At 38.0% G+C, this 18,919-nt stretch overlaps 1 protein-coding gene across 1 annotated transcript in view; it reads right to left on the reverse strand.

Annotated features, from left to right (window-relative positions):
• The window catches only part of lin7a (lin-7 homolog A (C. elegans)), a 67,143-nt gene that overhangs the window by 30,392 nt on the left and 17,832 nt on the right, over positions 1-18,919 (reverse strand). Inside the window, exon 2 of the mRNA XM_079817865.1 lies at positions 7,133-7,251. Within this exon, the coding sequence (XP_079673991.1) occupies positions 7,133-7,251 (119 nt within the window). The remainder of the gene's footprint in view (positions 1-7,132; positions 7,252-18,919) is intronic.

The raw sequence follows: 18,919 nt of genomic DNA on the forward strand, positions 1-18,919 counted from the left end.
AAGGGAGACAGTCGAGGTGAGGCAGCGGAACTGGATGGCTTAGGCAGAGGAGGAGGGAGAGAGAGGCTGGGACCATCCTCGACAAAGGAGACTTGGAGCTGAGCAGAGCCAATAGCAATGAAGAAGACTTGGAGCTGGGCAGAGCCTATAATGATGAAGGTGACTTGACGCCGGACTGTTTCAATAGCAACAGAGATGGGGACTGGGGTGAACCAGCAGAGACGAAGATGACTAGGAACTAGATGGGACCAGAGAAGACTGTAAACCTTGAAACATTACATCACACACCTGTTCGGGATGTGGCTTCAGGATGAACGTGGCATCTGGCAATCATTTTGGCTCGATCTTCGTGGCTCGATCTTTGTTGCTTCGTGCTCGGGCTCTGAGTCTACAGTGGACTCTGGCATAAAGTCTGTGTGGGGCTTGGCTGAAGGCTGGCTGGGCTCTGGAGTGGTGCTGACATTGGGCAGACGATAAAGGGGGACTCACGCCATACCAGTACCCACTCGTCATATTCGGCGAAGCTCCCTCGAGGAACTTCCATGGGCAGGCGTGCCTCATTGAGGCTGGTGTTGAAGAATATTCAAAGTAAGCGGTCAGGGTCTGGAGTGGGGCTGGCATGGGGCAGACGATAAAGGGGGACTCACACCACACCAGTACCCACTCCACATATTCAACAAAGCTCCCTCGAGGACCTTCCATGGGCAGGCGTGCCTCAGTGAGGCTGGTGTTGAAGAATACACAAAGCATGCGTTCAGGATAGTGGGTGAAGCACGCAAGATCTAGGATGTCATTCGCGTGATCCTCTAGGGAGCGATCACCCTGCTCAAGCAGGTAAATTCATAATTATTCTTTATTTTCTGCGGTCTAAATCCTTTCTTGGGTTCAGTGTTCTGTCAAGGGGCTGTGTAGTTTAAAATCCAAACCAGAGATGCGTGACACAGAATTAGAGATAAAGATAATGTTTAGGAACCATAAACAACACTATACATAAACGTTGATGACACCGAACCATGAACTGAGGGAACTAAGGGCTTAAATAAACAGAGGATTGTAATCAACAGAACAGGGAACAAGTGCAAAACTAATTTGAAACCATGGTAATAAACAAGAACTCAGGCAAAGACAATGACAATGGAACTAAACAGAACAAGACAATGAAACTAAACAACACATGAATGTGACACTATTAGAGTAGAGAATACCACACCACAGCTATATGGATCACAACTCAGAGGAACAGTATCGTTGGAATAAGAATGTTTTTTTTTTTTCCAGATGATGAACAATAATAAAGATTGACAGCCAATCAGAATCCACATGACTTTAAAGAGCTTGGGTTGGGTTTCCCGAAACTTTCTTAACACTGTGTCGTCCTTAGGTTATACCTTCAGCTTTATTTTAATGTTAATACTTGTTTCCCAAAAACGTTCTTATTTAATTATGCCTTCTGTAAGTCATTCGTTCGTAAGGTTGGTCTGGACCACTATTAGCTATACCTTATCCCTATTGACAGTTCATTCCGATAGTGGCCACCACTGTTTCTTTACATCTCAGTCTATACGAATATAATTCTGCTAATTGAAGTGTTTTCACACAAATAATAAAATTGTCATTACACTGATGGTTGTTAGCTTTTTTATTATATTATCCAAAGGTACATCAGCTGGCAAACCATTATACAGTAAAGGCTTTGGAGTCTATTTAAAGGGAATGATTGTGGAGGGGAGTTTGGTCAAACTATGGCAGCGATATAGCAAAAGGTTGTGCTAAATCAAAGATGGCACCATCCGCGGAGCCATTTAGTGTATGTGCACCATTTCATCTGTGAAAACTTTAGTCCCCTGGCTATTATGACAGAAGCTGTAATTCAAAATAAATTTCATCTGCCACTGCAGTAAATCCAGCAGCTTTTAGATTTTGTTGCTCCCACTTTGTCAAGACAAACTCGACGGAGCTCAGCCCCAAAATTCAGCTGCTGCTATAGCTTTTTTCTAGCTATAGTAGCTGTTGATTAAATGTTTTGCGTGTTGTACTTTTATTGAGTAGGTCTTTCAATAACAGAAATTAGTGATTTACACCAATAATGTGATGTGAAGTAAATGAAGACTATGGCAAAATATATTTTGATAATATAAATGGCATATACTGCCAGTTAGTGTAGAGGATTGATGCTACGTTTGGGCATGAGAGGTTGCGGGTTCGCACAATAATTTTAAAATTATATCAAACATGCACGGTTGAATTTAGTTTGTAATTTGGATTATATTTATAAGATCTCATGATAAATAAAGAGTCTTGATAAATGCAATTTCAACTATTTCTGAAGTGCTTCTTTCATAAGGGCATCGTTTTCTCATATAACGCAGTTAAACATCCCCTGCCAAGAGTGAATAATCGATTTTTGAGCCATTGATAAACCAATTCAGCACCACCACCTTGAGCAACCTCCTAAGATACAGTTCAGGGAACACGACTAGAAATGGTATACCTTTAGTTAAGTTATACCTTTAGAGTCTTTGTAGCGCGCTAAGAGACAACGTTATCGGGAAATCCAGCCTTGAGCATTTAAAGCAGCAGACAACATAACTGCAGTGTGTGCTTATAATAAATAGAACAATATCGTCCCTTAGTGTGGACGCTAATATAGTTATCATTTTTGTTATCTTTATTGTTCTTTGTGTGAATGAGCCTTAACTGTGGTTGTTCACTTCATGTGTCTGTGATAAAATAAAATACACTTCCATAGCCAGTAAGTATTGGCATATTTTCTCAATTCACCTGACATTGACAGTAGTGGAAAAAAGTTAGTAATTGATGTCTAAATATTTGTTTTGTGAGTATTTTCCCCAGCTGTTTTTCATATAGCTGGTCACGATCCTCCCATACTGTTTCAAAATAAACAAGCACAAGATTATACGTGCTCTGCCCACTAGTGACAGAAAGCACAGCTGTGGTGTCATACTAAAAGGCAGCATATAATCATCCTTGTAACAATGAATTAAATAAACATGCAAATTAACATAATAGGTTTCTTTTCTCGCCCATGTGTTGTGCGGCACACGCACACACCCCTAAATGGGAAAAGGCATTTCCACCAGAGCAGCACTGTTCATATGCTCACTTGCTCAGGCAAAAGTACAAAAATGTGTCTGTCTGTAAGATTGGTTTTTAGTTGTTTGCTAGTGCGGTTCCGGTGTTTGAACATGGAAATGGACGATGGAGACATCTTAAAGCGGTGAGGATGTTGCCCTGGTGCTGCACTTAAAACCGCAGTGACCCAGGTCAACCTCATTCTCTGAATAATTGCATTTCTGCAAGTTCACTGGAGGAGCAGAGTAAAACAGGCACCAGTCGCCACTATCTCTGCCTGACAGACACACTCCTGTCATCGCACCCTCAATGCACATCTGTCACTAACGTCAACCTCAGATGATGCTGAGATTCCATCCCATAATTGATTGATTCTCGGTCTATATACCACAGCCTCTGATGCTCAGATGCTTCATCTGCAACACACTGCAAAAGTGACTGTCTGCTTTTTGTTGTCCTTAATTTTAGAAACATTTTCCCTTTCATTTTCTTCATAGGCATTGAAATTATTATATATAATTTTAGTATTGATTAAATTACAATATAAATTAGCTTTTATGTTTTTATTTTCTGTTTTCATTTTAAGTTTAGTTTAGGTTTTAGTCATTTTGTTATGCCTTTGTCATTTTTATTAGTTACTATTAGTATATTTGTTTTGAATACTTCTATTTTTAGTTTTAGTCATTTTTCAGTTTGACATAGATTTTTAATAGTTTTAGTTTAACTTAACAGTAAGATCTCATTAGGACACATTAGTTAATGTATTAGCTAACATTAACAATGAGCAATATATGTGTTACAGTATTTATTAAAGTAATAAAAGTAATTATTAAAGTTAATTCACAGTGCGTTAACCTATGTTTTAATCAATTATTACAAAGAGATTAAAGAAATTATTTCATATGTAAGAAGAACGAGCCCACAGACTTCCTCAGGAGACATGAAACTTGAATAACTATGTTTAGCTGTAATTATACATCATACCATGTTGTAATTGTTCAATCAGAATAAAGTAGTTCATATTTAGGTTTTTACCTAATTATACAAAATTATGGTATGGCTTCAGAAGACTTTTTTGTCACGTGTACCACGTTTAGTTTTTTTGTAAATGCAAGAAAACAGCAATTTGGACATTTTGCTAAACATCATGTGACCCTGGACCACAAAACCAGTCATAAGGGACCATTTTTTTTAAATTGAGATTTATACATCATCTGAATAAATAATCTTTCCACCGATGTATGGTTTGTTAGGATAGGACCATATTTGGTCGAGATACAACGATTCAAAAATCTGAGGGTGCAAAAAAATCGGAATATTGAGAAAATCGCCTTTAAAGTTGACAAAATTAAGTCCTTAGCAATGCATATTACTACTAACAATATTTTTGGTTATATATTTACAGTAGGAAATTTACAAAATATCCTCATGGAACATGATCTTTACTTAATATCCTGATGATTTTTGGCATAAAAGAAAAATCTATGATTTTGACCAATACAATGTATTGTTGGCTATTTCCACAAATATACCCATGCGACTTATGACTAGTTTTGAGGTCCAGAGTCACATATATTATATATTCCACATAATGTTTGTTTCAAAAGACATGATGGTGAGTCAGTTTTGACATACTATTAATTTTGGATGAACTGCTACTGTAATATAATTGTTATCTTAAAGGTGCACTATGTTAAATTTTTTCAGTAAAATATCTAAAAACTACTAGGCCAGTGTTATATATTTTGTTCAGTTGAGTAAAAATATCCCAAATGTTTCCAATTAAATCGTGAGAAATTTTAACCAAGGAACCGGGACGTGTGAGGGAGTCGCCTGTCAATTGCATCATATCTGCGTTACCCTCGGTTTTATTTTGCAGAAACGCTTTACTCTCACTGCAGTGTGAACAAATATCATAGCTGCTGCTGAGCCAACGCACAGAGTAACGTCATAACATCATTTTCAACACACTCAAATATATTTAATATGATAAACAGAGCTTTGTTACCTCAAACTCATGACCGGAAAAGCGGAAGTGGTGCCGGCGACTGTGGCATAATAAAAGTCCCGCTGCTTGTGAGGCTTGTATTGCATTTGTCTTTATTAACAATCGCTCCTGCGGCCTTGCTCAGCTCCACAACACTCGGTCCTGCTCTGCTTCATACTACAGCAACGTTAAAGGTCCCATGTCATGAAATTTTCATTTTATGAGGTATTTCAACATTAATATGAGTTCCCCTAGCCTGAATATTGTCCCCAAGTGGATAGAAATGTTGATCGGTGTAAAACCGAGTTCTGGCTGTCTTTCTCTGCCTTTGAGAAAATGACAGGCCAGACGAGCCAATCCTGAAGTCTCCTGTTTTGACGTCCAAGCAGGAACGGTTTCCTCCCTTTCCTCCGCCCAGAGAATCTGGCACGCCCATGCAAACAGTCGAGATCATTAACGTTACTTGTGAACGAGTGAACACTGGCAGTTTCTCAGTGTTTGGATGTACAAATGAAAACAGAAGTCTTTCTTCAGTTCCTTCTGATCTGTGATCATTGATTTCTTGTGTGTAGCTTATTATTTATTATTCGTGCACACACTGCGGCTTCTCTCTCTCCCGACAGAACGGTGTTTTCGTGTTTTCTATCTTGTGAGTCAGTGTTTTTGTACGTCCTTGTCGCGTCTATCTGTTCTAAAATGTGCATACAGTCTTTTCTGTTTAACATCAGCAGTCACATCTTTAGAGATAAACTTCACACACGCCGAAGCTCGGCCTCCAACATCCCCGACCCCCAGTACTGCATCTGGCCCACAGCGGAGGCACCAAACGCGGCGTGAGATTAAGCAGAAGGAGGGTAAGCGTGAGGGTATCCGGCTAGGCTAGCCAGCTTTCCCCACAATAAACTGGATTACATTCGATTATAGCTGTTGTGTCTTTGTTTGCGCTGTGTAACGTTACTCAATGCGCGTCAATGACGTTGATTGGAATGTCATATGATTGGAACATATCTAGAAATAATGCTATACTCAACACTTACTAACTCGTTCATCTCGCTGTAATGGTACATTGCATGTGTTACAAAGTTGGTAGAATAATGATGAAGAGGACTCGGTGTGACTGGGACTCGTGTTTATTCAGAACTCTCAGGTACAAACACAATAAACTCGCGCTGACTGACAGCGCTCTCATAACTCAGTAGTTACTATAAATAACTTTGTTAGCAATCGCTTCGTCTCCGTGATGTCCGGTTCGCGAACGAATCATTCTTTTGAATCGGTTCTTTTTAGTGAACCGAACCAGTTCACCAAATCGGACTGAATCGTTCTAAACGGTTCGCGTCTCGAGTCAGCGCTGATCCATAATTTACTAAAGTTACTAACTTTCTGACATGAGTGACAGCCCCTCCGACTAGAAATAAACTAATAACCTGAAGTATATGCTAGTAACTACAACAATTCACCCTGAACTGAGACATGCTGAGAGAACTGATGAGAAGTGAACACAGGTCCATCCGTCTCTCTGGCAGACTCGTGCCTGCTCGTGCCTCGTTAAACCACGCCCCCTCCGCTCATTTAAAATGCAAAGATGTCAGCCAATCACAACAGTGGGCGTTTTTACTGAAGTCTCACAGCAGACACGCCTCTTGAAGCAGGGCATTCAGCCACAGAGCAAACAGCAGTATAGACAAAATTCCTTTTATTTCTAAATTATGACATTTTATGATGTAAAAATCATACTAATAATATAAGTACACCTCAGAAAACACTATAAAATAATAGAAAAATGCCATGCCATGGGACCTTTAATAATCGCATCCATGAACATGATTTCTGCCCGAGTCCTATCGCGATTATTTTCCACTGACTGTGAGGTGAAGACCACATGTCCCAAGATTCAGCGCTCAAACTTGGCGTCATCAAACTATGCCTTTGTTTTGAATAGGCAACCTCTAGCGGACGGAAAAGTTACATAGTGCACCTTTAATCTAAGTCTTAACTGTGTCACCCGTAGAATATGGTGCTAAACTCTGGAGGTGACAGCAATAGTCTCACCTCTCTAATGGCCGTGCAGAACTCGCTCTGTAGAACCTTCTTCAGGGACTGCAGCTTGTGACCCGGGACGTCACCTGACTCCTGTAATTTTTCCAGCAGCTCAATCGCCCTGGTAACATCTGAGATGGAAAGAGAGAAAGAAAACACAGATGTGTTTGAGTAACTGAGGCTCTGTGATTCAAAGAGAGAGAGAGAGAGAGGGTAAAGTTTGTAGTAAAGGGCAGAGAGATGGTGGAGCTGCAGCGAATCGATTGCTGGGAAAATGGAAATAGACTCGCTGAAGGCCAGAGGGGCCACTGAAAGCAATCAGTGCTCTCTTTACATGAAGCAAAAGACACATCACTCTGCTGTACCCCTGATATTCAGCAGACCTACAGGACACACATTCGCTGGGGTCAGTCAAGGCTTGTTTCAAAAATGACATATGGGTCTTTGCCACTGGGTAATCAAAAAGTTTAAATGTACTTTCTCTATTCTATTCTCTATTCTATGACTGTTCTCATTCCTCTCAATTGCAGTTGCTCGATTGGCCAACCCAATCTCAACATGAAAACGTAATTATTTTAGCGATTTTGTATGAATTTGCATAATTTGAATAGTACAGAAAAGGATATTTAGAAAAGGATGCATGAATGTTCACCGTCACTTGGTGTAAGGAGATTGTACGAAACATACGAATGAGATTTCCAATTCATATGAATTAGCCACTGCCAAATTATGGCAAAACATAAAATAGTTACAAACTGCATTGAGATTACGTTGGATTGGCTCAACTGAAAATACAGACCCATGAGAGAGGGGCTACTGTATGTGTTACAGTTTTTTTATAGTAGTTGTTTTAAATGACACTTCTTTATATATCTTCTTTTCCACTCTGTTGAACAAAGGAAATCATTAGTATGGCAGGATGGTGAGCAAATGATGACAGAATTTTCATTTTTGGGTGAACCAGCTCTTTAAAGTAACTTTATGTAAGATTATCTACCTTGAAATATCAGTTGCAATATCATTCTGATGGTACACTGACCTCTAATAAGGCGAATGGCTTTTGTTTGTTTCCCAAACAACCCCCCTGTATGTAAGTTTGGTGAACGGGTACAAAGTTTTGCCAAAGGGGTGGATTGCTCTACAGCAGTATATCGCACAATACGTCACACCAACATAGCTTTAGTGACGGAGTATTAGGCTATACGAGTAAGGACATCATGGCAATATAAGAGAACGAAGAGAATGTTGTCATTAACGCATGGATTATATTTTGTAATTGAACTAACTAATGCAGGGTTGCAAATTATACTGTCTTGAAATTAGTTGTAGTTTTCTGTCTCATGACTAACTAGTTTCTAGTAAAAAGACAGCAACACAGGCTATGACCTTATCTGCAGTCCCAATCTCATGGAGTTTTGTAGTTTTTCTGGGATGTCAAAGGTCTTTTAACAGTCTCATCTTAGCATGCAAATAAATACACACAGTATATTGGCTGGTAAGCTTTGAAAGTCTACAACCTTGTGTAATCGCCTATTGTGTAGCCAACATTTAAAGGTGCAGTGTGTGAATTTTAGCGGCATCTAGCGGCGAGGTTGTGAATTGCAATCACCCAAAGCTCACCCCTCTCTTTCAAAGCACATAGATAAGCTATGGGGTCGACACAGGACAAAAATGTCGTTGTCGGAGAGAGCAGAGAGTGACTAGCGCTCTGTAGAGAAGTTTGTCTGTTTAGGGCTACTGTAGAAACATGACTGGGCAAAATGGCGATATCACTGTAAGGGAACATGAGGTGTATGTAGATATAAATGGCTCATTCTAAGGTAATAAAAACATAACAGTTCATTAAGTAAGGTCTTTACACACCACTGAAAACATAGTTATGTATATTATATAGCATTTCTGTCAATAGATCCTCATAAATACTACACACTGCACCTTTAATTACACACATACACATTAAAATGTTTAGCACACAATGTAGCCTAGTGTACAGTATGTGAAAACATAAGAAGTATTTCAGCAAAACTTAACGTTTCTGTCATTCCTGTTATGGTTGCAATATTGCTCACAAGGTCGACATGGTTCTTCTTGCCTTTTGAAATCGTTTAGCTTGCCAGCAAATGTTTGTGTACAGCTATCCACTGTCGTAATTACAAGCGTGTTTATGTGATGAATATCTGTCACTTACCCTGTCGAAGGTCTGTGGTTTAAAAAAAAAAGTGTAGTTTTACAAATAGCTAAAGATCACGTTATGGATGGTTGAGCCTCTGGTCACATTTAGTGCTCAGTACGACTCGCAGTGATTTGTTTTGTGTCAAGGCAAGCATGTTGCTAATTGAACTCGTTCATCTTTGGACTGTGAAAAATTACACCCATTTTATGTAATGTGCAACTGTTTGGGGTGAAAAATTAGAAAAATCCTTCTAAATTTTGTCTCACAAATTGACAAAAATGAGGGTCTTTCTGTCCCATATTAGCTTGCATTAGATAATAACTTTGTTCGAACGCTGACAGCAAAGTAAAATTAGGCCAGACCCTGACAGGAACTAATAAAACCGAACCCAGCGAGACTAGGAGAGCAGACACAAAAGCTATTATGGCCTGTGGGCTCATGGGACAACAACAGATGCAACAATCTGAGCAAAATCTCTTGCAGTTTGAAGGCCTTTCTGTCAGTCACATTGAAAGGAGACTTACAAACCTTTTGGTCTAATCTTTAAACCCCAAATGGGTGGTTTTGGTTCATTTTTCATTAATATGTCACATTGCACTATATTTGAAAGCTTTTCTGATAAAATGATAGAGTCAAATTAAAGCTCTTCTGTTATTAAAGCAGCTTAGATTCTATCAAAAACTGACAGCTAGATCCATAACTGAGCAGTGTCCTGGCATGTCCCACTTGGCTCTGCCTCAGAAGAATGTCAGCATGACATTAATCACTCTATTGCCACAACGTGTCAGTAAAAATTGATGACTGATGTTTTCTGGTGAAAAATTGACATGAGGGCATAAACTGCGGCCTGTTGCATGCTTAAAGCGTGTTGTTGTTGTTAACTAAAACAAAAATGATTAAAATTGTTTTTATTGATTGAAATAAAGCTGAAATAAAATGAAATTATAAATATCATCTACACCAGTGATTGCTAGTGGGTTACCATGATCTCCACTTTAGAATACTGTTCCAAATAATTTGTAATTTCTTTGAAGAATGTAGTAACACTTGAGTCATTATATTCAAAACCTCAAAAGTTTACAATGACTTCAGTCATTACTAGAGAGCTATCATGCTTTTCACCTTAGAATAATGATCCAAATAATTAGTCATTCCGGTAACACTTTACAATAAGGTTGATTAGTTAACATGAACTACATTAGTTAACATGAACTAATAATGAACAGCACTTTTAAAGCATTTATTTATCTTTGTTAATGTTAATTTCAACATTTACTAATGCATTATTCAAATCTTGTTAACATTAGTTAATGCACTGTGAACTAACATGAACATGAACAGCTGGATTTTTATTAACTAGATGAACTAATGCTAAACAGAGGTGTTGTTCATGGTTAGTTCATGTTAACTAATTCATTAACTAATGTTAACTAATACAACCTTATTGTAAAGTGTTACCGTAATTCCTTCTGAAGGATCTGGTAATACTTGAGTCATTACTAGTGGGTTACCATGACCTTCAATTTAGAATTAATTATACATTATGCATTATTCAAATGTATTATGAACTTGTATATGGTAGCTATTAGTAGTCCTCTGGGAGATATGAAAAAAGTTGTAGTTATTGATTAGCTAATAGTGAACTGACATGTTCAACTGAGCACTATTACTTACTAATTTGTTAATAGGTTTCTTGTTGGTTAAAGCCACAATATGTAATTTTTCACCGCTAGAGGTCGCTTATTCAAAACTTCTAACTTCGCTTATTCCATTTTTTAGGCATAGCTTGATGACGTATGATGTCATTAGGCGACGCACAGACACGGTCAAAAACTTTAATAGTAGTTACAAGAGTGTTAATACTGCATTACTCACTTGTTCCTGTGTAGTTATTCATTAATGACGGAACAGTATTCTAAAGTGTTACCACTAAAATTGCCAAAACTAAAAAATATGTACTGTAAATATAAAAATAAAAGCTATTTAAAACAATAATAAAAATAGTATATAATTAATACTAAAATAACACTATATTACTTTATTACAAGTTAATTTGCAATATGTAACTTTTTTACATAAAAGCAGCAAAGTGTATTGAAACATTTTGCCAAAAAAATAAAATAATAATAATAATAATAAATATATATATATATATATATATATATATATATATATATATATATATATATATATATATATATATATATATATATATATACACACATGTTCCATGGACAAAATAAGGATGTCACAATGGGAATCCACTGGAGGCAAACTTGATGAGAACCCAAGTGCAGTTTATTTAAAATATAACAGAACATCTTACCAACTCACCAACAGCAGTGACACAAACAATGCTAGACAACAATGACTAAACAAGACACACGTGAACAACAAGACAATGAACGAATGACAAAACTGGGGCACGTTCAAGCTCAAACCGTTGCGCAATGTTTTGCTCCGGTTTCTGGGTTGAACGACATGTTTCATGGAAACGGTGTGCCACGGGGTTTGAGATACGTTTTTTCTTGTTTGATGGGTGTGTCAAATATGTCAGCCCAATCAGCAATTGAAGATATTAGAAGACATGTTTGTCTTTTCATCCTGAAATGCGAGGCAAATGTTGGATCACAATAATTAGGAACCACAGTTTCCACAAATCCCTTCACTCTTTTATTCTGGACAGCAAGGGCAGTGACTGTAACATCGAGCATGTTTTGAAGTATTAAACACATATTTATACCGATTTCATCAGGCTCTGAAAATTATTCAAAGAGAACACAATGAATGGCCTTCTCAGCTGCCATTGTTGCAACTCCTGCATCATCAGAACATGGTGTTCAACGCCCCACCATTTCCATTTAAAAGACATTTTGCAATGTTTTGTCGGCCCAGAACTGAGAACCCACATGACTAAATCAACCAATGACAACAGGTGTGTTCGACATCGGCTGCGGCTGGATGCAACCGATCAGCGAGAGTAGCCGCGTGCAGGCGGGGAGGAGCTGCAAACGGAGACGTGAAGTCGAACACTTTCTGCTTCCGGTAGTTACGCTCGCGCTGTGTTTGCATTCTTTATCACAGCTGAAGTGAAATAAATGCAATATTTGTCAATACACAGATGATTCAGAGACATTATTGTCATGTAATACTTTATGCACTGCTTAATACAGCGTGTGTTTGTACAAGCATAAAGTTTAACATATAAGCCTACACTATCAATGAAGTGGGGTCTACATTTTTTATCAGTTTTATTTTGATGAACATGACAATATAACATTGCGACTACATGAAAGGAGGTTTTACTGTTATAAAAAACAGATTTGTGAGCATTAGTGGAACTGAAGGTTTTAGAATAAACACGAAACACACGTGTTCGCTGTCATGTGGTGAATCTGGCCAATCGTGGAACAGCTGTGTCGTCATCTGAACACACCTAACATGACACAAGCACATGACATGATCACATGAGGGCACAATGGAATCACATGACAAAACCAGGAAACATGACTGATTAAACTCAAACAGAAAATATGAACATGAAACAAAACCAAGACATAACAAAGGACATAAGGATGAGTAAATACAATCCATTAATTGGTTTTGGTCCACCCAAGAAGAAGAGCTGTGGGAATATTATGATTTGCAAATAATGAGGGGGAAAAAAACAGCCAATGAATCTATTGAAGGACAGTGGTGATGTGGTCATGAGAGTGGCAGTGAGCCAGCAGAGTTCTGGATGTTCTGGAGGTTATTTAGACTTTGAATGACGTGCCATAAACAATGCTGTTGCAATAGTCAATTCTGGATGTAACAAAGGCACGAATCAAAGTTTCAGCAGTAGAGAGTGATGGACAGAGACTTTAATTCCGTCATAACAAAAATATTCATAGCTGAATTTATTTTTTTAGCCTATAGTGTACATTTCTAAAATATACTCTAACGTTCCAAGTTTTTTTTTTTTAAGTATTACTTTTATTCAGCAAGGATGCGTTAAATTGATCAGAAGTGAGAATTTTACATTCTTACAAGATTTCTATTTCAAATAAATGCTGTTCTTTTGAAGAATGCTGAAAAAAAAAAAGCATCACGATTTTCACAAAAAATATTAAGCTTCTCGCTGCTTTCAACATTGATGAAATCCTCATGTGTGCCAAGTCATCATATTGCAATTATTTGATCATGTGACACTGAAGACTAGAGTAATGATGCTGAAAATTCAGTTTTGCCATCACAGGAATAAATTACATTTTAAAATATATTAAAATCGAATACATTTATTTTAAATTAATATTAGGAATAGTATTTTACAATATTACAATATAAGCCCAAATTAATTAGCAGTAATAGGGACATTTTGCCTTTTATTGGGATAGCATAGAGAAAAAGAGACAGGAAATGACAACAGAGAAGAGCAGAAGATAGGATTGGGAAAAGACCTGGATCACCCGTAACACGACCGTGACATTTTCAGAGTGCTGCCTATGACCACTTTAAAATGCTCACAGACTCGCAGTATATTTCCCACTGGGAGCAGGTTTCACTCACCAGTGAATGGATCAATTTTGTGCAATTCAGCGGCTCGCACCCACCATTTCAGTTTTCAACTGCACTGTTCGTCCAGTGATTTGTATAGTTAGTAGTGCTCATTTGTCACAATGTTAAAGTCCTCCCTTCCATCCTTTCACTTCATCTCCCTCACCATGCTTGCTTAAGTCCATGCACATTTGCATTATCGATGCTATCTTAGAAGGCTGGTTAACTAAAGCATTACTTTTGTAACAGACTCCCTGTTGGGAGTGTGCCTATGATGCTTTAAGGGGTTGCTCTATAGCTTTTGGGACACTTCATAATATTGAAAAATGTAATGCTCAGAATAAAGGTCCAAGTTACTACAATTGAGCGGCTTTGAGATCTCTGGCCTTGCCGCAGTTCTGATGCTTTAAATACCAGCAGAGTCTCATTGGAAATATTTGCCTTTACCTACATTTTCCATCTTGAAATGAACACTAGGGGCATTTCAAAAAAAAAGAAAAAAAAAAAGGAACTTTTATTCCTTTTAACACAATTTATGATTTCAGGGGCAGATTATAGTAGGGCTGCAGCTATTGATTCTTTTTGTAATCGATTAATCTAGCACTTAATCGGTCGATTAATCTGATAAAAAAAGTGTGTGTGTTTAAACAACCAAAACAAATAATACATAACGAAAATGAAGAGGAAAAGCAATTTAATTTATTAATATGCACAACAGGTTTCATGCTGTAATCTAGCCCTGACATCAAAGTAAATATCTTTTATGTAGATTTCTACACCTGCAGCATTTACCATTAGGCTACTAACAAATAATATATAATTTCTCGGGTGAGACGAGGGTGTGTGCGTGTGTGTGTGTGTGTGTGTGTGTGTGTGTGTGTGTGTGTGTGTGTGTGTGTGTGTGTGTGTGTGTGTGTGTGTGTGAAGGGGTTCTTTTTTTTAGGCTATGCTCTCTTGCAATTGAACGTGAATACGTTTACTACTTAAAAACATCAAAGCTAAACATCATATCTAGTCAAACCGCATCACGACATCGCTACAAATACAGTATGGGATTAAAATCAGCGAACATCAATGTATAGGCTTAGGCTACATTACCATTGAAGTCGTACTGCTGTGGAATGCCAGGTTTACTTTGCAGTAGACACACCTTGTTCTCTTCTTTTTTAAGAATGTAACGATCCCAAACTTTAGACATTCTCTGCCATTTATGGACATCTTTACTCTCCGCCATAGCGCCAACTAAATTCAAAATGTAACATGCGCTATGGTGTGCTTCCTGAACATTGAACAGCGGTCCGTGTGAATCAGATCCCTGCGCGTATAGTGTGCGTCATAGGAATTGATTTAGTCCCATGAAACACGAGTTACGATTAAAAAGTTCTAAGACTTGTAGATGCAAGCTAACTTTGCATGGTTGCTTCAGCAAATGTGTTTTCCTCACGTTTGGTTTACGGTAGTGTTTAGTGTTAGCCTGGATGCCAGCCGAACTTATGCTGCCTTCACGTGCTATCGGAAATTTGATAATTCTCACCTCTGAAGTCGTGATTACTAGCTCATCCCATTCAAATTTCGAAAGTGGAGGGCCTTCATGTGCAATTTTTACCTTGGAAACTCGTATTTACGATAATTCCGACTGCACGTGAAGGCAGCATTAGTCCCGCCCACAACATTTGAGGTCGGGAAGTTCGGTCTGGACTTGATCCGTTGTGGAGCAACTATGCTCGAACCACAGCTGTTTGGACCAATCAAATTGTTAAGCCGGGCTTTATAAGATGTAGACATGTGCCGTTAAACGGTAATATGATATACCGCAATAATGAACATGCACAATATTGTTATCGTGGGCACTTCAAAATACTGTGAATAATTATTTATTACGAATTATTCCGATTTTTAGAATGCATTTTAAGAATACTTTACCCATCAACCGTTTAAAATGAATAAAAAATTAAAGAGGAACGCGCACTGATGTAAACAGACCGTGCATGAGCCGAGCACATGGCGGAACCAGTGAAGGAACAGCAGAAATGCAGCCGTTTCCCCGGTAACCCTCGTAAACAAAACAATACAGTGAAAAGACTTAAGGCTATTCATTTTCAAACTTAAACATTTTATATTTTAATCTGGACTAAATTACATGCCCTAGATATTGTTTGAATATGTTCTGACTGTTGTTCAGTCACACACTTTACAATAAGGCTCCATTATTTAACATTAGTTCATTCATTAACAAACTGACAATGAAAAATACTTCTAAAGCATGTATTAATCTTAGTTAAATGTACATTTCAGCATTTAATGACACATTATTAAAATCAAAATTTGTAACTGTATTATTTAATGGACCTGAGCTTACACTAACTAACAGTTGCTTTTTTGAACTAACATTATCAAAGAAGAATAACTTCTGTAAAAATGTAATAATGTAAAATGTTAATGCATTAACTGGTGAGACATTATTGTAAAGTGTTACCTATTGTTCTTTATAATTCTTTTGCACTTAATCTGTTTTAAATATTTGTTTACTTTATATATTTTTGTGTATTGCTTTATTGTATTTAAATGTATGGTTCTTTTGTTATAAGAAAGTTATTAAACCTGTTATAGTATGACAACACTTTTTTTGCAACTTATTTCAATATCGTGATAATACCGTATACCGTGATAAAAGCTTCAGCAATTAATCGCAACATGAAGATTTGATACCGGCACATGCCTAATACGATGATGGACAGATAATCAACCATAACGTAATCATCCACGTTACCAAAGAGCAGTTGGGTTGAATTCGGTCTAATCCTAAACAGAGAACTTGTTCATATATGCATTCACCTCTAATATTTCTCTCTACTCTGTTTATCCTAAAAATTATTTTTTACAACACTGGCAAAGATCCTTTACATTCATCTTCTTCTTCTACTTCTTCCAGTGTGCGTGCAGTTGAGTTCTGTTGACAACTATGCGTCGCTCCTTTGCTCTGAATGGTTGTAGGTCTATCCAATTGAGTGCAGAGGCATTTTCTTTCCAGGTTCGGTTGAAACACCCCATAATCACAACCCAATGGAGCAGTATCAGACTCATATTCTGACTAGAATCTGAGTATGACAACGTCAGGCTAGTTTAGTGTAGGTGCTATGTTATTTTCAAAAGCATTTACCTTCTATCGCCACTCACCAGACATTTAATTTCCGAACTGCCGCAATACATAACAACCAATGTAATAAAATGTTGCCAGATTCACCTTCATCTTTATAGAACTGAACTCACTGGACATTTCATTCTGTTTCCCCAACAACAGAGTGCATGACATCAGATTAGTGAAGGTGACTTTGCAGTCATGCCCTGTGGCAGCTTTCATAGATCTGCATATGTACAGCAGCTCCACAGTGTGTGACAACCTTTACTTCATTAATCCTGCGCCTCCTGACGCTCCGTCATTACCGGCGGATTTCTGCCGAGAGGACGGTCTGGAGTCGTGTATGGGGTAATGAGCCATCTTGAACATGCTGGTGTCCTTTCAGCCAGCACAGGAAACTGTGTGAACACTCCTTTTCACATTTATGTCTCATTACCAGGAGGTCAGAGAATGACCAAGGATGATATTCTGCTCCTTCTCACTTCTGTTCTCTCTTTGTGACTCATACTTTTCTTGTGTGTCTTGATTCAGATGTTTCCGTCTCTGTTCGTTGGTCTCTCTCGCTCATTAACAGTCATTTTAGAAAGTGACTGTATTTAAGCTGCTTTTAAGCTCAACTTATAGATGTCAAAAATGTTGTGCCATACACATTGCCTTAGACCTTCCTACTTTTTTATAATGAGTTGTACAAACAATTTAAAGTTTCAATAAATACATCAGTCATCAGTCTATGGGGGGTCAAAAGTGAAAGATTTGCATTATTATAATGATTACAATAATTTAAGACTTAATCCAAATGTTTATATTTGTTTAAAAGAACCACTGCAGTGTTTTTTTCTATGTAATCATGCACAAGATTGATGTCATTGTTGCGCTGTCTTGCTGTTTTATCAGCCTTGTTCAACTTTCAAAAACGTCTATTAAGACCTTGCAGTCTTTTTCTTTTATTCTTTTCCAGTCGCTCCACTCTCATGTTTATAAACACAATAATGCATTTTGTCTGAATAGCCCCTTAAAGCTGCAGTAGGGAGTTTTTAGAACTGGTTGGCTAGTAGAACGTAGCAGGGCCACCGATGACGGCGGATAAACAGTTATGGCACATTCACTGGACGAAACATCAACAATATGATTTACATTGACTATGACCTGCCCATACTTTGACTACAGACTTGGTCCTCAAAACATTACGTATTTTGCAATACATGTCATGTAACTATATGACGTTGCACTATTTCTATAAGTAATAAATAGCTAGTAAGATAATATAATGGTAACTAACGTTACAGTGTGCAAGTAATTATTCTATCGATATGTAATGCTAAATAAGGTTTGCTAGTACATTATTTCAGCAACATGACAAGCCAGTGAATTAGTAGGGTTTCAATAGTTGTTGCTTTGCAGTGTGTGACATTTTATGTTATGCGGCTAGAGTTTTGACACTGAGTCAATGGGCTCCGACGAGGAATTCACACCCACAGCGACTTCGAGGAGTCAGCGGGCGGGGAGAAGAGGAAGCCGGGATACTTACTTGTCAAGCAGAAATGTGGCTAACTCTGCATCGGTTTTTAATCCTTTCAGGACATGTAGCCTAGCTCCCTCCACCTCGGAAAAGCCGCTCCGATATACCCTCGTTTTATTTTGGGTTCTATCTAAGTCTTTCTTTTTGTCTTTTTTATCATCGTCATCTGTCTCATTCCGTTTACCCGTCTTTATTTTATGAGCAGGTGCCACTCGAGGTATTGTTTGTCCGCCATAAGCAAAGCTGCGGCACACCGGTAATCTTGGATTTGATTTTAAACGCCTGTACGCGCTCGCGCTGTGCATGAGAGTGGTATGATCAGCGCGCACACGAGCTTGATTGACACTGCTAAGACACTCCTCCTGGCTCTGATTGGTTGTTTCTTACCGGGAGCGGTGTATTTCTGCAAATGGCAAAAGGACCACTGGGAGG

This window comes from Gobio gobio (genome assembly GCF_949357685.1).
Source record: "Gobio gobio genome assembly, chromosome: 5".
In the NCBI taxonomy this organism is placed as follows: Eukaryota; Metazoa; Chordata; class Actinopteri; order Cypriniformes; family Gobionidae; genus Gobio; species Gobio gobio.